Here is a 24,566-nt window from a genome sequence, read left to right as displayed (position 1 = left end):
CTTTAAAAGTGTGCTTAAAGAAATTTTAATTGTGACAGAGAGATAAAATAAATCTATTGTTTCCGTAATCAATAATCTATAATGAGCAATACTTGAGAATAATTAATGTCAATGTAGAAATGACGTATTATAATTTGAATAATACATTCAACATTTTGAGAATATGCTTACAAAATAAAGAAAGGATATTAATTTAAGGATTTGTATACGTGAAATAAAAAAATGACTAAATAATTAGATTAATTTAGAAAAATTGACAATATTACACATGCGCACAAAATTAAACAACATAATTTTAAAGATACTTCGCAAATTAAGATAATGTGTTGCAAAAAAATTATATCGGTTTCTGATCAACTTATATGGAATAATTCAGCAACCAATAATTTTCCTAAAATTAGCAAGCTAAATTAATCCTTAACATGGTATACGGGAATTTTTCAGATTCCAAAAATTGTTAAAAACATTGTCTTCATACTCTTGTTTAAAAAAACTAAATTAAAGATATTAAAATTTTATATTTCTATATTCTCTTTTTAGATAGAAATATACAGGGTGTCCCAGAATGATGGGGACTAAATTCGTGTGCAGATTCCTGGGATCATTTGGAGACGATTTTTCCTCAGCGAAAATGTCGAGGGAGGTCATTATTTTTTGCATGTTTCCAATTTTTGCCATCATGTATATTTGTAACTAAGCCTTAAATTAAAATTCTATTAAAGTAAACTCTACCTGAAATTAACTGAAGAATGTGAATTTATTATTAGTTTATTTCCACAAGGCGCTTAGTTTGCGAAAAACCCTTTATTTTCAATCGCTTATAACGCGAAAATTATTGGTGTCTCGACATTTTTGCTGAGGAAAAATCGTCTCCAAATGATCCCACGAATCTGCACACGAATTTAGTCCCCTTCATTCTGGGACACCCTGTATAGAAATAAAAGACAAGATTAAAAGTAATTAACGTTATCCAAAAAATCGAAAAGTTTTGAGATTTCTCAAAACTTTCTCCTTATTACCAGTTGAAGATCAATATATTAATAAATAGGGAAGGAGCCAGCAAAATAAAACATTCGGCCGATCAGTGATCTTATTTTCATGATTCGAGTAACAAAATGTTTTGCTTCTTCTGGTACAGTACCCACATGAAACTCTTTTTCAATTTATCTCTTGATTCTATTTTGACCTCTCTACTTTACACGTGCGTCCACATACTTGTATTGTATATACTTCTCTTCTCACGGAAATACACACAAACACAATAATGATAACATAGATAGACTATCTAGAACTATATTTTTAATTCTAAAGTAGACATCCTATATTTTAAACCTCGCATAATTATTAACTTATTTTAAATAGACTGGGATTATTGTTATTTTTGTAAGCGAGGTTGAGTATTTAATGAAATAATCCGTGTTTTTTCTAATTATATAAATAGTAGAGCCATAAGCAGATAAGTAACTATACGTATCTGTTTCAACTACATTCACAAGCGTTAGGCTTATAAAAATTTGTCTTACGATGGTATCTACATTTTAAAAGAAAATGAAATATAGTGTTGTATATAAAGTGTATCGAAATAAGTTTGATTATTATATTATCCGATGAAATATTTATCTGGAAAAAAAAAAAGTTCTAAGAGTTTCCGATTTTTCTCTCCTCACCGCTGATAAACCTTTCGAATTTCATGTGTAAAAAAACAAGGAAATAATTTAAAGAATAAAACGTTAAATTGCGCGATGTTGTAACAAGTCGTATTAATAAAACAATATTAACAAAATTGATTATCTTGTTGTTATCTAGATAATGTACATAAAAACGTAACAACATATTGCTCATCCAAGTCGAATGCTCTTATTATATATGTTCTTTCGATTACGGATAACGAAAACAAATCTGAACATTCTTCTTTGCGTCATTCACTTATGTGAATAAGAAAGAGAAAAGTAGTTTTGATTAATTATTAAAGATAAAGTGTGAATTTGAACGATCGTTTAACAAACGGGGTTATACTAGGAGTGTTTTGCCCTTATGATATAATAAATAACGAAAAATTTGAGCTGTCAAATTTTGACCGAGTATCTTTTACAATATAAGTAAGTCCGTAGTAATGGTAATTTCTTATTTTATACATTCTTTTTGATATACATTGGCGATGAAAAACTTTATACAAAGTTTGGACTTTGTTCGCAATAATCATATTCGATGCTCATTTGCTCTCACGCGATATATTAATTCCTACGTCATTACCTTCAATATAACATATTTAAATAATTAAGCGCTTATATTATCCGATAAACACAATATTAAATATCCACATTGTTTCTAATTAGCAGCCTCTGATGTGACTAGTTTTCACTAGTTCTTTTCCCTAATATGTATTAATGCTAGCCTGAGCATTACGCGGTGACGCTATGCTTATTATCGAGTACCTCTCATTTGCAAATCTGCAAATCCTTATTCAATAGATTCTTGTTTAAGGTGCGATTTATCACCATTTCGACATTTCTCTCGCATTAAATCCGCGTTTATAGGAAATATCCTTAATTTATTAATATCACTACAAAAAGAATAGCGCGCACGTGTGCTGCTTCATTGGCACAGAAAACTCTATACACGGTTCAATTATTCGACCATTATACGAATCGTACATTCATCGTCGCCAATTCATTTCTAACGAATCCACTCATACGTATCACTCTTTGCGATACGCGAGATAACAAATTTTATTTGTTCAAGCTAAATTCGCAACATTTACTCACCCCGATGCACTACGTAAAATATGTAACAACACAACTTTCTATATAAATATGTACGTATAAATTTGTATACTATAAACACGTGACGCAAAGTCTGGAATAATCATGGAAGAACAATTTTTCGGCAGAGAGAATGAAATTTGGACACACAAAATGTGTAAAGGGTGGTCAATAGGAAAGCGGCATATTAGTGTTGATTTCAATGTTAAAAGGACATTGCGAAGTATGCAGATTGGATCAACGAGAAAAGTCGTCTGAACAATTTTCAGAGAACGATGAGGAGAGAGAGTATTTCTTGCTCACAGAAGCTTTTGTCAACGCGTCATTTCTGCTTTTAGTATAGCGAAAGAAGATTTCTGCTTCTATGCTTTTCTTCGTTATTATCAACTATAAAACACTATTTATACAAAATATTACAGTTTCGTACTTATTAAAAAAACCTGCCCGCATATATATATATCACGAAAATTTTTATTACGAAAATAACGAATCTTTTATTATAATACAAATTCTATGGAAGAATACTATATATCGCATCGTTACAACTATGACTGCGAGCTTTATAAGAATTATTAACAGTATAATGAAGAAACTCAGCTGCTCTCGTATCTCGAGATACAGAAAAATACGGAAAAGGGGAAAAATGAGAGAGAGAGAGAGAGGGGGGGGAGGGAGGAGAGAGAGAGAGAGAGAGAAAAAGACAAAGAAAAACAATTTAGATTTAGATAGTTGACAGGAAATCGTGAACCGTGTATCGACCAATACAAGCGCACTTTGTGTTGTTGACAAATGACCAAACGATATTGCATATTAATTATATATCGCGTCCAATTATTTGTATCAATTTCAATTGAAATAATGTCGTTTTATCTAAATACGTTACATTATAGCTTGAACAATATTTCGTTGTACGACACTGTATGTAGACAATTTTCTGTTCTCGAGCAGGATAAGGCATGCACGGCGACGTTATCTTATGGCTATTCCAAGCGCGTCGCAAACTCTCTCGCGATAAACTATGCTTCAGAAGAACTATATATACTTGGTTAAGTTGTTGTAATATGAAATTTTATATTGTACGAATTCATTTCGAGATAAACATGAGAATCTCCTCTTTCCTCGATTACGTTCCTTACGGAAAGCACTCTTATTCTTGCTTTATAATAATGGTAAATTAAGATCGAACTCTTAGATATTCTATTCTCCGCAAGTTTAAATCACGCAATTGAATACGACGCATAGATTCCTGACGATTACTCTCGAATTCGGTCTCGGCCATAACCTCGGAATAATTATTGCACGCGATACTAAGTGCCGATCTCGAAAAACGCGGCGAGTATGCGAGTCTCTCGAGACTTTCCGTTTTCAGACTCCACTGTCACGGAGGAGATTTAGGTCCACCGGACTTATCTGCCATTACTTGTTGCTGCTGTTGCGAAGATGATTGCGTCTGTTGTTGTTGATGTTGCTGATGCTGTTGTTGTTGATGTTGCTGATGCTGTTGTTGTTGCTGCTGCTGATGTTGCTGCTGCTGCTGATGATGATGCGACGCAGGATCTGCGCTGACTCCGAGTTCGTTGCCTATTAAATTACCACTGCCATTTTTATCTACTACGCCACTCGTATGCACAGGATGAAAATATCGTTCTGAAAAAAAAAAGAGAGGATCTCCGTTTTAAACCAGTAGAAATATTCATCATCTTGTCATTGATAGAAAGACGAGATTTAGCTTCACCTTCTTCCATGGCAGTTGGTGGCTCGCTAGTAGTCCCAGCGATAATCGGTGCGATCATGTTGTAATCGTCTTCCAAATTGATAAATGGTGCAGTATTCCAACGCGGCGGAACATTTGAGACTGATCTCTGGGTTGCCACCGGTCTCGTGACCGAGACAGGAGACGAAAATAGAGACAGATTAGTCGGCGAAATTACCCCGGACATCGAGCTGATGGTCGGATACGTAAAGATTTGCTGGAAAAGCAAGAGTACAGTACAGAAAGATTACATATATGCGTATATCTTTCATAAATTTAAAGGAGATGAAAGAAATAGATCCTCGAAGAAACAAGAATATCGTCTAACCTGTCCGGGTTGCGAATGAAAATGAGCAAACGTGTATTCCCTGCTGGTGGTGTGCGGTGTAACGAGAATTCTGGCGGGACTCTTCCGGCCAGCGGATTCGACAGAATTCTGGCAAGTCATATGTTCCTGGTTAGGACCTAACTCGGCTGGATCTGTGGGTGACGTAGACGATGTTGGTGGCGAACTAGCGGTTGCCGCTGCCAGCTCACCCGTCGATCTTATTATCGCCACCGGTCTGGCCATAGGAGCGGGAGGTGGTGGCGGTAACATCGAACTCGGATAATACTGTGGGAATTTTTGTAAACCAGTGCGCGGTCCGGTTAGCTGCGTCTAAAAGTAATCGCGTAAGTTATAGTACCGGTTTTTATTCTCGCAAAAATGCCGTACAGATTTCATGTACGTGTCAAAAGGTAATCTCCCCGATTGTCGCACTAGCCGCGAAAAAGAAAAACTACCTGGGGTAATTGTTGAGTATTTTCGGCTTCTTGGCAGACGAACGTCACAAAATCCGAGAGAGTATCGTGTCCGTTCTCGGGGTACTTTACTACCCCTGTGGATCCGGGATGTTCTGTCTGATAGTAAGCAAGTCCAGACATGCTTTGACCAGAGCCACCGGTTAATCCTTCGTGAGGTGAATGCAATCCTGAAACACAATTCCCAATGATTATCTGATTTGATTACTGATCTCGATGTCACGACGAACCACCCCCTTAATTTAACGCTGTTCTTTCCTTACCTTCGCGAATCGCGATACTATTATTTTTTTACTTCACATTTTTTTCTTTTTAAAATTTTTGTCTATTGATCGAAACTGGACGAAACGTTTAGCGCTATCGCGCGACATATATATTTATCCTTCTATCTTGAAATTATATACAAAATGTTAGATTTCTTTCCCAATACGCGTGAAACAACAGTTTGTTTTGGAATTACGAGTCGTCAACGAGTTTTCACCTATAACCTTTGAAAGACGAAACTACTTCGTCCAATTTATTTCGCACTTATTGTGAATTTTGTTTATCCAGAGTTATCGCGTTTATTTATTTATTTATTTATTTTTTCGATATTACATAATTCGATTATCATGATATTGATGTAATGTAATTGAACAATTATCAGTAATATGTCTGCTGTACACAAATTGCTTTTATCTAGCTTATTGTTAGCTATACTTAATATACACGTATTAATCTTTTAGTTATGATAATAAGTCGCATTCGAACACTTACATATGTATGTACGTGTACTCGGACCGAATCACGAAATTGAGATAAGCCGTATACAAGTTATATATGTACATAGAGGTAGAGAGAATTGCAAAATAATAATATTAAGCTGGTAAAATGCTAGAATAGATCTCTCCCTCTAGTAATGTTTCACCTTTCGGCGGCATCGTAGCTTAGCCCAGTTTCGTAACCGACACACGCAGAAATATACAGATAGATCGATAGGTACATAGACAGTTAGATAAGGACAGAAAAGTCGTTGTTACCATGAGCTTGTTAGGGGGTGGTTTTAGTGACGAATCGATAAAATTCTGATGCTTAGACCATAGTACAGATTATGTTCCAAAACTGTCGCACAGTTCCTTTCAATTATAGATTCTTGAATGAATGTAAAATCGTTTTTTCCTAGAGAAAATTTTACACAGAAAAAAATTATCGTCGATATAACTTTTTTTATCTCAAACATTTCGGCGCCATTGAATCACAGATATTAAAGTTTTCTTAATTTTTTAAAATTAAATTAGTAGGTTAATATGTTAAGATTTGTAATGTATTTAATTTGTCGCAGAATTCTTCAATTCTCGATATCAAATTTTCCTCGTGTAGGATTCATCGACCTCAGATTCACCAAAAGAATTTATACGCGAAAGAGGATACGATAATCCTGGAACACTGTACATATATATTTATGACGTACATACATACACATATACATATGCATTGGATGATGCATTCCAAGCGTGAGACCGGATGAATATGAAATACGTTTATAAAATATATTCTTAACGGAACATCAAACAAATCAAAAAAATATATTGCATATGCAGTTATAAAAGAGGCTCCATTCTTCATCCCGAGATATTCTCGTAATCTCACATTCGGTATACTGCGATATTTAATTGAATAAATATAATTACGAGCAAAAATTCTTGTTAAAGGAAACTACAATTAATAGATATTAGATCGAGTTGTTTAGAATATTTTTTAATACGCGTTACACTACAAGCGTGCACGTATGCATAGTATATGACATCTCGTCAGGATTTGAACATGACGCTTAAATTCTTTTTGTATATAGATGGTGTATGGAGATAAAAAACTTTTCGTACACAATCGAAATTTTGTGCATGGTATAGATAATAACGTGTACGCATATAATACGTGATAAGAGAGATATATACATGTACGTATGTAAGTGTGTACACAGACACACAGAGTGCAACAACATAGTGCAAACATCAAACAAACAGCAAGATAACAACGACTAAACAACACATCAAAACATCAAATTAACAACATCAACATCAATACAAAATATTGATTAGAGTATATATATGTATGTATATATATATATATATATATATATATATATATATATAGATGTATTAAACAACAACACCAACATCGCAACGATAATAGTGTAGAATATAGGTAGATAATACCGTACGGAAAGGGCATAGATGTTCAATTAATATATATTTGAATATATGAATTGCATGTTAATCAATTAAGTAAGTTAATTAATCCATCCAGCATACCAAGAGCATTGGCCGTGTGAGACAGTGAATAATATGGAAATAATATCGAAAGTGATATATGAAACTAAATTAAGTGCACGCTTAGGATAGACGCAGCCTTGATCGTAGCTCGATCGATCGATCATTACATTTATCTTTTATTACGGGCTTGGACGTAATTAGTAATAATAATCATGAAAAAAAATCGCTCGTGAATATCATTCTCCCAAGACAACCGAATGAATTTTCAATATGCATGGTCAATTAACCTGTAATCTTATAATTCATAACGAAATATATGGAACGAAATAATTATTTAGATCTTAAACATTCTTTTTCAACTTTCTAATTCTTGTGTGAAAAAACTCAATAGATAATTAAGAGTATTGCAATAATATCTTTCTTCAATATATACTTGTATATTCTTAGATAGCCAATAAAGTAACCGTGTCAAGAAATATTCCAAAAAAATTACAAAAGACAATATAATTGTAAGAGACTTCGCCGAGCGCCAATTTTTTAAAATCATATTTAAGGGCTAATATAATTTTAATCGTACCCCTGTGTAAAATAAAGTCATTAGAATCTCATAAATTTTCTTTTGATCGTCGAGCCGCGTCGAGACTGTATCGTCGAATTTATTATGTGAATGGGTGTTATATAATAGGGTTGTTAAACAAGAGGAACAAATTAATAGACAAAAACAGACCGCCAGACAGACAGACAGACAGATAGATAGATAGATAGATAGACAGACAGACAGACAGACAGACAGACAGACAGCAACAACTAGCTTGCTATAGGTAGACCGTACTACGCATTTAGCAAGAAAAGCCGTCCGTCTGTTTATCCACCCGTTTTCAACCACTATATTTGCCTTTACTACATAATAATACAGACGATGCTTCCAAATGTTGGGAGAAAGTTATATAGTTGGGGGGAATAAAGAGGAAACAATTCTTGACTCTAATAAGAGAAATAAGTAGCAAGTTTACTAGCTCGAATAAGGCGGCCGTTAACAGGCAGATGGGTCAGACGGACAGGCAAAGAATTGTTGTAAAGAGAGATATATTATGCAGATATATATATATATATATACATATATATGACGATACATACACATGTGGGGGGAGAGAGAGAGAGATTAAAATAGAATGAAAGAGCTTTGTCGATACTCAAGTAAATTCTTTTTTTCTTTAAATACGCGATATTTGTTCAATATTAAATAATAATGTCATAGTACACTCATTTTCTGTTTTATAATAATTCATTTGTGTTAATTTTGTTCTATATGTGGGTTTCAAATTTTTGTCATTTGAATTAAAAAGAAGAAAAAAAAGATACGAGTTGAATTTGTCCGAGGTGTAAAAGGAGAGATGACACGATGCTTATAGCACAGGTTCGACTATGGTCGGGCTATTCTCGATCGTACTACTAAATTGTCCCAAGCCTTCAGCGAGTGAAACAATCGCTGCATGACGACGGCTTGATGACGTAAGCAAGATCGATCTCACAAAATCGCAAAATCATTAAATCGGAAAAAATGTCGTAGATTCGGGGCATATTGTTGGTTCGGATGCCATTTGTGTTTCAGCGCTTTAATTAATATCGAAAAAACAATTTACTTTTATTTTTATACATTTACACATTTCATATGTGTATAGGCGATATAAATAAATTGAATGGACATTTACACGCGAAGTTATTGATATTTATACAATACGTATGTTAGAATTGAAAGTGAAAAGTATCAGCCTTTTTTTTTTCATCACCGATAACACACACACTGGTCGAAAGAAAGTGTAGATAACAGAATAGTATCAATTTTCGGCTCAGAGCGGTCAATGGAAGTATCGCACCAACGATATCGTGCATATAGCTGCAGGCGGATATATAGATATGTATATGTACAGGTATAAGGAACACAATATAATGATGCAACACCGATCTAACACATAAATATATATATATATATATATATATATATTGTCATTAGTGCTAACATAACATTCTTGCGACCATGAGCGCAAGCCTTTTACCATATCGCAATCAGGCGTCAGGCGGATTTCTCGCTCTAAGTAGGACTTGCCTGATAAACAGAGGGTCTTGAATTAATTCACGTAATTTCATTCGATTCCAACCATTGGATTCCCGTTTAATATAACATTATTCGTTTCTCTTTAACGCTACTTAAATGCTAAGAACATTCATAAAATGAATGTATTATAAAATACTTATTTCGTACACCCTACGATGATTCTTCTTCTTGCTTCTTTTCCCTAATTGATTATTTTCTTTTACACGCGTATATCAGACACGCGTTTCTCTCATTATGTATCCTGTTCCTATATGTGATACATCTCGGATTTGGATCCGAACAATGTCTTAATGATACAGATTGGAAAATTAGGTTGACGTTAGGTTATCGTAAGTAAAGAATCAAGCTCGAGATGTTTTTCATTACACTAGATGATATTTCGATATCTGTCTGCGATTAATAATAATGCAACCGAGTGAAAAAGTTACGATGTACATGTAAAACGTACAAAACGCGCTTATAAAAAATATTAATCCGATTATACAAATCTCTCTCAAATATGTATATGATATGTATATTTATGTATCATTAAATAACATATTCGCGCCAGCTGTTTGTGTATTCTGTTGCATATTTCTCGCATCATTTTCAACAAAATTGTTTCAAATATCATATTTATCGTTTCAATATTCTAACGTTATAATTATTGTGTGGCGAAAAGAAAGATAAAAGAGAAAGCAAAGTAACGAGAAGATTAATACGAATAGAATAAGAGGCAAAAGAAAACAACGACACGGATGAATGAATGGGGTTGGCTACTAATGCATCGAGCACATAGAATTTAATTGTACTGGATGGGGTCAGGTTTCGCAGAAAAATCTCCAAAATCAATATAGAAGGAAATAAAATATTACTTTTAATAATAAATTTAAAGACGAGTCGCAAACATGAATGGAGCGATTCCGAAACCATTTCTGCATTAATTTCTGTCTAGTTTTTCCAATCGAGCGCATCGATCACCCAATTACGCAAGAAAGCTCAATTATATGAAATTCACGATCCGTTAAGATGGTTCAATTACATATTTATGAAAATAAAATTAAAAAATATGCAGTTGAGTAAACAATAAAAGAAGAAAAGAAAGAGAAGGACAAAGACAATAAATCGTTATGCTTTTTAAAATAGTCTTCCTAAGCATTTCATAAAAAATATACAAAAATGAATAAAATTAAATAATTGTTGGAATTGAGAGAGAGAGAGAGAGAGAGAGAGAGAGAAGAATGAAATAGTTGTAAAAATAAAAAATATAACAACAAAGTGAAATGAGTTAATATCCGAAAAAGTAGTATTATAATTAGCAATTATCAGCCCGCGCGATTGAATATTTTTAAATGCTTTATAATTTAATATTCCGCGTACATATTTCTATGTCATAGTCATAGTGCGTAAAATATTTCGGCAACGAATTATCAACAACAATGTATTCGGCCTTGGTGTCGTCTAGCGCGCTATTGTTGACATGCTTCGTGCTCCGGCTTTCGACTTTGTTATATCATTTGCGTCCTCCGTCGAATTCCTTTCCTAAATTCAATCGCGATCGATGTCGGAAACTATTTGCTACGATAATGTATATGAGTATAATGAGTAATTGACTTTTTATAATTAATATGTAGCCACATATATCCCGATGATACGTCTCAAAATGCAGTTTTCGCGTAATTTATCATTTATTAATCATTTAATCAAGAAATAGCGAAATAACAAAAAGTTAAATTATAAACTATCGTTTTACGATCTTTATGGACAATAATTATTTTTTTAAAGATATTTAGAGTTAAATATATTTCGTCCGATATTTTTATCGTTCAACTTTTTGACGATTTAAATATAATTCGAAGTAAGAACGCGCAATTAAACGATCAAATCGCAGGATCGAATAAATAAAATAAGGATAAGCCCCCCTCCGTGATATATTAATCGTCTAATAAATAATTAATCTCTATACTTGAAAAAATATTTTAATAAAATATTTGTATAATTTAATATTCCGCATGTAATAATTTGCCTCGCATCTATCGTGTGCAGGAAGAGCGGATTAAACCGAATAAGAAAGTCCTTTGTGTATAATGTTACATTTTTGCAGTGCAGTGCAATGTTTGTCGCTGAATGATTTTAGTTTACTATAATAGAAGAATGGATGAAGTTAATAAATGGCTCGAAAAAAAAGACTCGAGTGACTTAAGAGAACGTTCGCAAGTGACGTATAATATAATTTGATTTAATCGTTCAGGATTCAGAGGTCTCATACCTCATCTATGCTCGATCTATATGTATTATGTCTGTTTTTTTATAGCCTTAAAGTTTTCTTTATCTTTTTTTGCACATGTGCTGTAAAATAATGTTTTTGTTAATGTAAAAAAAAAAACCCATTTCGTCTACATTTTTTTTTATAAATTAGGAATATCTGATACTAATCTTTAGAAGATTCCCCTCTTAAGATGAAGAGTTCTTTACTATACCTATTTTAAAGCAGGATATTTTAAAAATAAGTGGAAAATTCCTAAATTTTTTCAATAATCGAGCCGCAATATTCAAAAGTTATTTGTAAACAAAATTGTACCGAATTGTATACTCTTTTCATATGTGAGAGCGAAATCGGCAGATAATAGTTTTTAAATATTCTTTTTCTATAAGCAAATTTCGCGTTCCACGGAAATATTCGGGAATATATAGTTTAGATGCACAAAGCAATACTTAAGACTGATGTAATATAAACCTACCAATCCACAACACGAATTTTCGATTCGAGTATTTCAAAGTCTTACTTTTATTCCATATTAGTTTGCTAGCTTCCCTATTGCGTTACCGAGCTTATTATTTGTGTTATTAAAAATTAAGTAAATATATTCGAAAATTGTGAAAACGGTTAATATAAATTTATCGTACGTAAGATACTTGGATTTATATTGGCATTCATTTTTATAATGTGACAATTTTATATTTGCAAGATAAAGAGTGTCGTGCTACTTGAGATAAGCATATAGAATCTGAGAATATACAGAGAGAGACTTGGAAATTTTCTTGCAACGTAATTAACAAATATTGTATCCTGTATTCGTGTGTATAATAATAAATACGCGTACAATAATAAACAGTCGCGTGCGTACAAGTGTGTTTAATGTGTGTGTGTTTACACATACATATACATATAGAAAGAGAGAGAGAGATAGATAGATAGATAGATAGATAGAGAGAAATAGAGGAAAAGACAACAGTCAATAACCAGTCACAAAGTACCTTTTAGTCGAGTTAGCGAGCTTCTCTCTACGCTCAGGGTCAGACTGAAACAGACATCATGACGCGTCATTTTTAACGCGATTCACATTAACACAGTCGTTGATTGGTAGGTAAGTTGGGTAGCTTCATAGGTTAATAGATCGAAGAGAATTGGCCCGATTTTGCCTTATCTCACAATATATGATATATGATATATGTATAAAAGGTGAACGCGAAAATTACAAGATTCTGATTATTATTCTATATGTCACTGTTGTCGCGACAAACACTCTCGCGTCATCTATATAGTATAGGTATATAATTGTATGCAAAGCATACGATTCGATTAATATACAAAAAATATATAGAAATATTTCATTGTATAGAGATAGAGGGAAAAAATGTGCCAAAACTATCCATTTATGAATTTTTAAGGCCCGGTTTCCTTTAACATTTCCTTTCAAGATACACAACTTATTGTTGGCAAAAATATTATACACGAGAGAGATACTTGTTATTTATAATATTAGTTATCTTAGATAGAGTTGAGTTTCAAAAAAATGTAAAAATCTCTTAACAAATGAGATTAAAATTTGAAAATTTAATTGGTCGAAACTCCTTTTACTTCCGTCACTTACAAAAAGCACTCGTATATCTATTTAATAATGAAACAGTCTTAATATCTGATAAATAAATAGATATCTGATAAACATTTCTACCGGATGTTTTGGCATATTTATATACATATATACAAGTATAACGTATCACTTGTATATAGAAGAATAGCGCTATAATGGTTTAATCTTGTTTTCCTTGTATTCGATTATACTTATGAAAGCATATGTATATCGTGTTTTTCTTCACACATTTTTCTTGAAATATGCTATTAATTGTCCAAGTACAAATGACGATCTTTAATAAAGTCGTGCGCTTTGCCACGTGAGCTCGATCAACATAATTATTTCTCAAAAGAATGAAATAGTCAAAGAATTATTTCAAAGAAAAGTATCGATTGGCTTGCATATTTTGCGTCCAATCCTTTCTATAAACATTCATATGGGCATCTTATTTGCGACGCATTTAATTAGATTAGTGGAGATAATGTATCGAGCGCGATATATGATCGCAAATAAATCTTTATGGATTACTGCGTTTTAAAAGAATAACATGGGCTTTCCTACAAAAGATTTTAAAGATAATTATTGAACGCTATGTTCGAGATTTCTTATCGATTGAACATCAATTTGTCTATTCGATGCGTTAGTAAATTTATGTGATTTTGATTCATCGTACATTAAACACACACACACACACACACACATCAAAAATATAAAATTAAAGCTTCAACCAAAATTTCAAAGACTATATGTATATGTATACACATGTGTATATACATATATATATATATATATTTCGTATTAATTGAATCATTTAAAGTACATGGATGGCATAGAATTGTCAATTATTAAATGAATGTAAATTTTCACAGAAGAGAGGAAGAAGATAGATTATGATTTTTAAATTTATATCGCACATTTTTTATTTGTTTCGCATAAATAATCTTTCTAAAAGACAGACTTATCAAGATTAATATAAAAATTCCTTCTGTCATTACATTAACTATATTTATTAAATAAATTTTCTTGTCATTCTAATTTCTATTAAATATGAATGTAGCAATGTTAATAATAATAATAATGCATCAATGTTAATTGTTAATGTTAAACACAAATGTTATAAAATTAAGTTGATTCAACGAATTATGCTCATTAAATAAACATAAACTCGTCGTAATATAATAAAAAATATAAAGGTTGAAATATAGAGAATCATATTATTAACTGCTATACATATGTACAGAGTAAATTTATTAATTATATAAATTTGAATAATCTATATAGTTTATAATATTCTTTTGCAAATATTGTTCGATATGCATCATACACGTATATTATGTTTAATGAAAAAAAAAAAAAACAAATGTCGCAGAAACAACGATTGTTGCGCGAATTGCGGTTTTGGATTTTCGAAAAGATTCAAATGAAAATTTAACTATATATTTGAATAGCAATAATTTTTTTGATTTATCAAGAGTAATAAATGCGTCGAGAAAAAAAACATATTTATACTACTAACAAATTGACAAGTAACCGCCCATCGCGTATAGGTTTTTAATATAATCAAGATACATGTAATAATTAATTAATTATCGATGAATTATTAATTTGATCCTCACACTCAACCCGTGAAGCGCATCAATCTCTTTAAAAGCGATCGATAAAGCGTTTCGATATTGGATGTATGTTAATTAAATAATTAAGATTATTAGTCACCAAACATGCGTTGTGCACGCACGCGGGAGACAGAGAAAGAGAGAAAGAGAAAGAGAGACAAATGAGGGCAGGGGAGAAAGAAAGAAAAAAAAATAATAATAATAATGAAAAGAATAAAGAATCGTGTCGTGTTTTATAGCGTACCTCGATATAAAAGATCGGTCGCGATTCGATAATGCAAAGATCGTTGATATCTCGCTCTTCGATAACTCTCATTAAAAAAATTGTAATTAAATTTGTAGTAGACTCATTAAATTAAAAAAATTGTAGATACAAATCTCTAACATCGAACGAAATCTATATCTCTGCAAAAGTATTTATTAATGCGATACACACGTTATCTATGATATAATATTTTATTCTCGATTCTGTTTATGTATAAGGAGTAACTCTTTTTTTTTTTCATTTTTGATAGACACACGATCTTCATTTAAATCACTCGAAAATTTGTAGATTTTAGCAGTTTTTACACGAGATGTGGCTGCTTAACAATGTTATATGGAACTATGTTTATTGCCGATTAAATAATTTTAAAAGTGCCTACAGTGGCTATCTTATAAATTATAATATGAGAAATCGAAAAATATACGCGCTCAATTCTTGCAACTTACATGAATCTTTCTATCCGCTGTAAGAATTGTTAAAGGTAGTAGTAAAACCTGTTAATCTATTCGAGTCTGTTTTAGCAGATTAAATCGGATTCGCAAGAACTGTTCACGTGTATTTTCTTATTTCTGACGTAACGATTCAAGATGTAGCCGACATGTACATACACATATATTGTGTATATACACATGTACCGATGATATTAAATATTTATATAAGTATAGGAAATTGTCTTTCACACAGTAAAAAGAATTCCTTACGAAACTTTACAACGGCGCCATCAGAGTTTATTATATCAATAATCCAATCTTGTGAAAAAAAAAAAAGTCAAATCTGTTACTTAATTTTCTGCAGCATTTCTAACAATTACTCGAGATCTTCGTAATATTAAAAATATACAATTTGTCATACAATGTCTCGTCCACTCTCCTCATGCAAATTATCGGATAGCAGGAGCCGGTATATTTTCGAGTAATTCGCAGCCTCTCGGTGAAATAGATAGACAATTGGAAAAAAAAACCCGGTGATATACATACCCGTTTGCGAATGCGGAGATTCTATCACACGATGTCCATCCTCGGGCCTAAGGACCGATGAAAATGTCGGCGCGCTCGAAACCGAGACTGTCGGCGACTTTTCAGTCTTATCGTTTCTTATTAATTGATGAACCGGTGGTGGGCCTGCGCATATAAAATCATACGTAAACACATATTCAATTATTGTTATTTAAATATGGTTAAATAAATTTCTCATCTTTATATCTCTTAAGAAACCCGGAATTTGCACAACGAAATCGTTGTTTCTGCAACATTTATATTTTCTTTTTTTTTTGTCCAAAATTGATAAAACAGATGTAAAGTCCGTTCGCAATAATGCGAAATTTACTCGCAGATAAAAGAGTGGAATATATAATGCGAGACATGTTCGGCTACATATGTAATTTGGTAATTTGGTAACTTATTTGCCTCGTTGACATTATTATTAAGTTGTAAACGGTATATATACAGTTGATTGCGTGCTCCGCTCTCGTCTCGTCGACGTAAAAAAGGAATGTACGTATTCGATAAAAGAAAATAAAGAAAAATATCACGGGAATATAGTTGGCGACAATCCAGATATACTTATCGCTGAAATTTTGCCGCGCATATATCACACTTGAGAAAGTGGTCATTTTATTTTGATTGTAAATTTCGTTTGCTGATTGCCACCGTCCTCTATATATATTTTGTCGCATAACATTGTTTGTTGCAACGAGACGCGATATGCATACGTCTCTTTGGCGTCTCGTCTTTACCAATATTGTCTTCTTTCTCTTTGTTTATTTCTTCTTCATCTTCTCACACGTTAAATTTCATTTTTACGAGGGCAATATCGGAAAAAATGACCGTGACTTTTGTAGTAACTGTATGTAGGGTGTAAAGCACCAGCAATCTCTCATCTTTTCTTTCTTTATTCCTTTCGAAAGTTTCGACGTTTACATCGAATGCATATATATTTATGAATTCAATGAAAGAAGAGAGGCGCAAAGAGTGATTCAAGTAGATGATAAAGAGAAAGGAAAGAGACTAAAGCGGGTTTTCTGCCGATCGGAAATTTTCAATGAGAGAGAGAGAGAGAGACCGAGTCGAGGACTCAATGGAGGAGAAACGTGCGTTTGTAGATGGAATAAATAATTTCCGCATTTGAAATTGGCGAGATTATCCTTTCCGCCTGTACGAGCAAAACTATAGTGAACTAGTTGAAGCAAGAAAGAGAGAGCGAGGAGAGCCACGAACGTGGACGGACGTGGACGGACGTGGCGATGCCGCGGCTACCGCATTCGAGTCGACCCCGACTCTGTCTACTAAAAATAAGGGCAAAGGCAGATTTTGAAACTCACTGAAGCTAGCCGCCGGCTGAACGTGATCCGCGGTCGTGGCTGCGGATGGAGGGGTGTAGCTGCTGCAGTAGTACGGCGGGTGCTCTATTTTGATCGCGTTTATTTGAGGCTGCATGTCGCTGAGGTCATGCAGTATGGACGCTGAAACCAGACACACATTAGCACGGTTCCTAGCGCGTCTTCGTACGTGTCATTCGCTTTCCTTGCACTCCCCGCAGCGCTATCGGGGAGGAAAAAAAATCGGCCGCTTCCGCGCACATGATGGGGGAGGGAGAACATTTTTTCTCTCGGCTATATACGTCGTACGAAATACGAAATGCGCATAAGACACAACACACGCGACACGTTCGACGGACTTGATCTAATCGCGGTCGCGCCTCGCGTCGTATCTATAGAAGAGGAGAAGCTGTTGGATGCGAAATTCGATTAAATTGCCGACCATCGCTTTGATTTCCAACGAATCGCGTATTGCCATTCGTTTGTTATCATTGCCAATGATGAGTCCGCGCTAGGAGTCTCCCTATTTAGGAGAAGTCGCATACGAAAGCCTTTCCAAAAGGGTAACGGCCCGTTTCGAGTTCATAAACTTACCTTGAGATATATAGCATTACATATATATTTATATTTCTTACAGATGTAAGCTAGGTTCTTACAGATGTATGCTAGCAATGTAATTTGAAAAATATATATATATATATATCAACGTTCGTAGCTATCAAAGGATGCTTTCAAAAGGTCTTTCGCATCGAGCTGTTCGTCACCTTTCGAAAGCATCCACAAAGAAACCGATCGCAAACACACGGACAATCTTGACAGAGAATTTAGAGAATATGTTGAATTTATTTTCGGACAAATACGCGGTACGAATAATCGGAATAATGAAAATCGTTGCATGCATCAATCAATGGAAGACTAACTCCAAGTATTCGAATCTGTGAGAAATATAGCGTCGTACCTTTTGAAAGCATCCAGAGCTCTTTGGAGCTGAAGACACCTGTCGCAAGGATCGTGTCATTGCAGACAACACCGTTATATAGTTCATGGTATCCTGTACCTGGGAACAAAACCCAGCGAATGATGTTTAATATCCACTTAGATCCGCGACACCCGGTGTACACATTTTCGATGTGTATGTGAAAATTTTATCGAAAATCGCGCCAACCAAAAAAACATGAACGTGAACGCGCTATTTGAGAAAAAAATTAACGAAACAAATATAATAAACATAAATCGCGAAATCACGCGAGTACCTTTTCGACGTCTGTCTTCTTCTTTGCTAGCGTTGCAGATACCATTTAGAACCTCTGTAACAAACAAACAAAATTTGACAAATGCGATTAATTAATAAGGGATAATTTATTTAAAATAGTGACTATGTAAGCACAAACACATTTTTTTTCTTTCTCACGCGATTCTTTGTTTCTGAGAATTTATATTTCGAATATTACACAGAGAGCTATGTAATATCAAAATATTCAGATGAAGAAAATTATATAAAGTTATTCTATCTGCGAAAAGCGTGTAATGTTTTCACTGTTACACGGTGTTTTATACCACCACGCGTTTTACGCAAATCTCATTACGCAACGTATCACCGAAATACTCGAGGGTCCGAAATATACGGCGATTTCTCGAGGATCGAGAGGGGTAGAGAGAGAGTTGTTTTTTTTTACACCGATAAAAATTCAAATTTTCTAATAAATGCTACAAATGATAAAATAAAAGTAAAAAACATACGTCAAAAACTTAAAGACCTACTTTTGTGTTGTATACATTCGGAGATTTTTTTTTAAACTCATTTTCTTTTATAAATAGGAAAAGGACAATCATATATTATTTTAAAAAATTATAAGATCTAAATCTATCTCCCTCTCCCTCTCTCTCTCTCTCTCTCTCTGTCTCGCTATTTTTAGGCATTTGAAAATTTAAGATACATATGTTTAAAATAAAATAATGTCCGAAACAAAGCCTTGAAATTTTATTAAACTTGTGTAATCTAATGTCTGTCGCGAAAAAGAAGAATCTTTCAGCTAGAAATCACAAACCGTTGAAAACTAAAATATATATAAATAAATCTTTCTTTCTGTTTCAGTTTTTATCTCGCTTGATTTCTTAAACGAATAGACTCTAATCTTTATTCACAATTATCAACTCTATCGACATATGGATACAATGGATATATATATCGTTTCGATTTTCGAAAGTCAATTGGAGCGATATACAACGAATTTCGCGCACAGGTACAAAAATATTCAGGTATTTTCAGTGGCACGAAAGAAAATCAACGTATAAGCGAAGCTCTGTGAGCTCGCTAAAGATGTCCGTTGCCTATTTATTTATAGAGCGAGCATACAGCGGCAAGCATGGTCACGCGCTTGCGTGCACATTTTCTCTACACGTTTCATTCGCGCTCGCGCGCGACAAGAGACGCACACGCAGTAACATATAATAATATATATATATATATATCAAAACGCGTGCTCGGATATTTTATTGTGCCGATATAAATACTTTAGCGCTCTACAGGAAGCACACTTTACTCGTCCAAAGAAAGAATTTTTCCCAAAAAAAGAAAAAAGAAATACAAAAAAGACGAGCGGAGACACTGCGCGTTTATCTCTTTATATGTATTTTACTGTAAGATTAAATGGGGGAAAAATAAATTAAGTGAAAAGAATAGTAGCAGCGATGTATTGTGCCGATATAATATTTTCTTTTAAATTTTAATTTATGAAAATTTAATCAAAAATCATGACCAACGTAATAAGAGAAAGAGAGATGAAAAACACAAGTGTCTATATATGTTTGTTTGCCACTCCACAGCGCTATGTTCCATCGGTAGTCGGTTGATTTTAGCCGAATTGTTTGGAAAATTCGAGGGGTCACGTCGTCACTTTAATAACTTTATTACACGACTTGCCTCCGCGTTATATATATACTCGAAATATACATATATATACGAAATTTCGCCAACTACGCTTCGCGCGGTTTAATAGCATGTTCTATTAAAGGACTATCTATAATTACGTTCCACGTACTGTGAAAATTACATTTCACTGTGAAATATATTTGTTGTAATTATAAGACAAATATTTGCAATCGATAAAAATTTGTCATTTAATTAATGTAAATATTAATATAAAGCCCGAATCACACTAGCGATTGGCGATTGCGTCTGCGATTGCGACTCGACAAATAGACGAATGGCAAACGGCAATCGGCTGCTTCCTGATTGGTCCATTTGACGAATCGCAATCGCAGACGCAATCGCCAATCGCTAGTGTGATTCGGGCTTAACGCTACATTCTCTCGCTATGTTGTTTCTTTAAGAATTGAATTCAATCTTTCAAATCTTAAGAAGCGAATCAGATTGTTCGAAATCAGCTCTTTCGATCTCAATGGGGCAAAATTATGAATTCTCCCTTACCGTGACTCGTGATAAAATTTGCGAGATAGAGATCCAGTTCCCGGACGGAAACGTTGATGTGATAGGGATTGACGCAGAGTCCTGGTTGCGCGCACTCGGCAGTCTTCTCCAGTCGTTCCCCGTCTGTCGATTCCAATGGAATTGCCTTGAAAAGGATCACCATAACTAGGTCCAACCTCCATACCTGTAGTACGAGAAAATCAAAACGATTCAGGCGAAAACTATATATAAACGTTCATAAATTGCCGTTGCCGTTAAACGCTCGTATTTTTCATTTGTCCCGTTTAATGAAAAGAGGATACGAGTTATTGGAATAACAAAGAGTATCGAGATATAGCGAAATGTGAAAGCATAGCGGAAATTGGAATAACGTCGGCATACCTTGTCCGCTTGACGAAGGCAATCGATTCGACGCATTTTGCCCTTTTGATCAGGATTGCTCAGAACACACATCGCTGGTCTTTTCCCCGTAATACTCAGCACAAAGTCCTCCCGATATTCTTGCGTGATATCCTTCCGTAATTTCCCGAGAAGCCGCGAGGCCCATTTCTGTTTTACTTCCAGCTTCTCGTTCTAGAGAAAGGAAAGAGAGAATTGGAGAGTTTGCAAACGCGAGTTCGCGTCGTCGCGCCAATTATCATACCATTTCTCATTACAGAGATATTTATTCATCATACACATATTTATTTATTCTCTTATTAAATATCTTATTAAATCGAATGAAATTAAAATGGACATCTTTGAAAAAGAGATACATTATAGGTAACGACGATACAAAATGCTATTGACCGCGTATCGATATCGATATCGATCCCATCTTTCCGTGGTATAGCGGGACAATTGGAAAGTATCTCGGCGGTCCGATGTGAAAATCGGCGGTTCGTCGAGTTTGTAAAGCTTGTAACGAGAATAGCGACTAGCGACAATCTCGAAGAGAAGGAGAGGGGCATCTTTCGGGCGAGCGATATGCAGCGCACGCGTGCGACCCTCGTCACACTCGGAATAGCAAATACACGCGCATGCATAAGATCCCTGAGAAATGCATTGAAAGTGCGTGGAATGCATCGCGAGAGAGAATGCGATCTATCTCGCCTAGCCCGTTTTTGCCGTGCACGTACACGCACACGCTCCGTATTCCCTTCGTACGCGAGACGAAACATTTTTTCCTAGCTCGCGCCTTCGCTAAATACCGTCGTCGTCGTCGTCGTCGTTGTAAATCGTGATTCGATATTCCCGACGTTGATAGTCATTCGTCAAAAATACTGAAATCGCAATGTTATACGCGTTACAGCTGATTGTGGATGCAGCTAAACACGACACCACTCCGGCTCTTATTAATCGTATACATTTATAGAGCATATAAGCAGAAATTACAATCAAATTGAAGAAAAGGAAAAAGAATCGACCTCTCTATCAACGATTAAATTTGGCAGAGTCAATTACAAGTGTCTAGTATAATAAATTGGCAATCGTTGACTTTTTTTTTTTACCGATTTTAGCGATGGCGGTGGCGGCGGACGAAAGAGCAGAGTTTGCAGTTTGCGAGAGCACGTCACGCGCATGTCGACGTTCCGACATTTCCGCGCGCGAATAAAATGTCAGGCACGTTTTTGCGCGCGCACTCGCGAATAAAGCGAGGAATAGGTGCGCGTTCGCGCGGATTTTGCTCGCGATGCGCTCACGCTCTCGGAGAAAGCGTCCCGCGTATACGCTCGATATCAGGTATGCCGAATGCGAAGGAGAGCCTTGTTCGTGTTCGCGAGAATCGTGTGTTTCTTCGAGAGAGTATACGCACGTAACACCGTGACATGCGTACGCATAGGCTATACCTTGCCGAAGGCGCGGCTTTTACGCGCTTTTACGCGGATGACTTGCTCGCGCCAGTGATTCCGTGCTTTTTCCCCTATTTTTTATATCGTCTGGTGCCGAAAAGCAGATTTTATCGCGCAATACCTCGCGAATCAATTTTATGTCGCATTTCGGCTACCTTAATCCTAAGCGTTTACTCGATGACATACACGTATACACACATATACGCACACCTGTCACGACAGCTGCTGCCAATTTATTTCAGATCAAATATGAAAACCCCGATTCTTCCCTTTTCTCTCTTTCTATTCTGTGCACACAACTCTAGAAATCAAATACATCAATAATGTGCTATATTCTAATAGATGTTGCTTTACTTTTGTTACTTTAATTGCCGATGACATTACCTTTATAGAAGCCCTCAAATCGCTTCGCGAGAAACTTTAATGCAAAATCTCGTCGCTAGAATGTTCTATGTCCACGAGCTATTTTGAAACATGAAGAATAAAGTATATATACCAGCTGCGTTGTCAAGCTAACGGTGAACGATGTTTACATTATCAAAATGTGCAATATTTTCTTGCACATATTTTCTTGAAAATGCTGCAACGTATCGTTCAACAACGCTAGGACGAAGATGAAAAAAAGAAGGAAAGTTTTTTTTTTAAATTTATGACCAAAACATGACAAACACTCACGCATACACGTTGATATTTAGTTGTTACAGATAACTAAAACGAATTTGTAGGAGACAGAAGAAATTTATGTAAGTATCCGCGCAAGTCGATACAAAATCAAGCAACGCATTCGAGGTCAGAGACTAGATCAGCTCGGAGTAGATTGTCGTTCGATGATAAGAATAGGTGCATGGAATGGAACGAAGAAAATTCCAAGCGGGTTAGAGAGAACGGGAATATATTTATTAATTTGGCAAGCTTCCCGACCGTGCATATCTAGCCGACCCTTTACGTTACTACGTTATGACGCGAACAAAGCGATTCTGCGATTTCTTTATAGGCAATTCCGAGGTCTACATAGAATGTTGTAAATATTATAACCCCTCTCGAGTCGTCCCATAAGGACGTGGATTATCTTTCTTCGAGCTTCGAATCGTCGACATTACCAAAGTTGAGCTCGTCTTATACCCTACGTGCAATCGTCTTCTTATTAGCCCGTACTTTTCCCTTCTTTTTTTCATTTTAGAAACGACACTTTTGTTTTTCTTGTTCGCCAATCTTTGATAAGTACGAGGATAGCTCGCGGTCTCTAGAGAGTTTTCGTTCAACTCTCCGGTAAACGTTTTTATTTGTAATCGTATCCAGAAATGTGTTAAGGACGTTCGTAACATCAACTCGACACAAAGCCTTTCATTTTTTTTTTTTTTTTTTTTTTTTTTTAAATAAATTATAATCTAAATTGAAATTAAAATGTACCTCTTATTGATTGAAATTTCTAGTCGCCAATTATCGGTCAATAGCGAAACGAATCAACGCGTTTATTAAAAGTTACGTGATAAACGTGCAGAAATTAACGCCTTATTAGAATGTCGAGAATATCAAGTACCCAGGATTCGTCGGATTAATTTTCAATCGTTATCCCCTTTAGACGAATG

At 34.7% G+C, this 24,566-nt stretch overlaps 1 protein-coding gene across 11 annotated transcripts in view; it reads right to left on the bottom strand.

The window, feature by feature from the left end:
- Positions 1 to 1,774: 1,774 nt before the first annotated feature.
- The window catches only part of Nfi (Nuclear factor I), a 31,966-nt gene continuing 9,174 nt past the window's right edge, over positions 1,775 to 24,566 (bottom strand). For 9 of the 11 annotated variants that reach the window (XM_083049871.1, XM_083049873.1, XM_083049880.1 and 6 more), the window contains 10 exons: positions 21,527 to 21,718; positions 21,146 to 21,329; positions 18,969 to 19,022; positions 18,674 to 18,772; positions 17,719 to 17,859; positions 16,376 to 16,519; positions 5,299 to 5,486; positions 4,844 to 5,173; positions 4,498 to 4,732; positions 1,775 to 4,409 (listed from right to left, as the gene is read on the bottom strand). In XM_083049871.1, the coding sequence (XP_082905997.1) occupies positions 4,141 to 4,409; positions 4,498 to 4,732; positions 4,844 to 5,173; positions 5,299 to 5,486; positions 16,376 to 16,519; positions 17,719 to 17,859; positions 18,674 to 18,772; positions 18,969 to 19,022; positions 21,146 to 21,329; positions 21,527 to 21,718 (1,836 nt within the window). In that variant the 3' untranslated portion in view covers positions 1,775 to 4,140. The remainder of the gene's footprint in view (positions 4,410 to 4,497; positions 4,733 to 4,843; positions 5,174 to 5,298; positions 5,487 to 16,375; positions 16,520 to 17,718; positions 17,860 to 18,673; positions 18,773 to 18,968; positions 19,023 to 21,145; positions 21,330 to 21,526; positions 21,719 to 24,566) is intronic. The other 2 variants (XM_083049872.1, XM_083049879.1) reach the window with 2 other exon arrangements.

The sequence above is a fragment of the Prenolepis imparis genome, unplaced genomic scaffold (genome assembly GCF_030444845.1).
Source record: "Prenolepis imparis isolate NDT839.2.m4 unplaced genomic scaffold, iyPreImpa1.0 SCAF_11, whole genome shotgun sequence".
Lineage (NCBI taxonomy): Eukaryota > Metazoa > Arthropoda > Insecta > Hymenoptera > Formicidae > Prenolepis > Prenolepis imparis.
The sequence above is the reverse complement of the archived record's forward strand: the minus strand, read 5'-3'. Positions and strand labels throughout refer to the sequence as shown.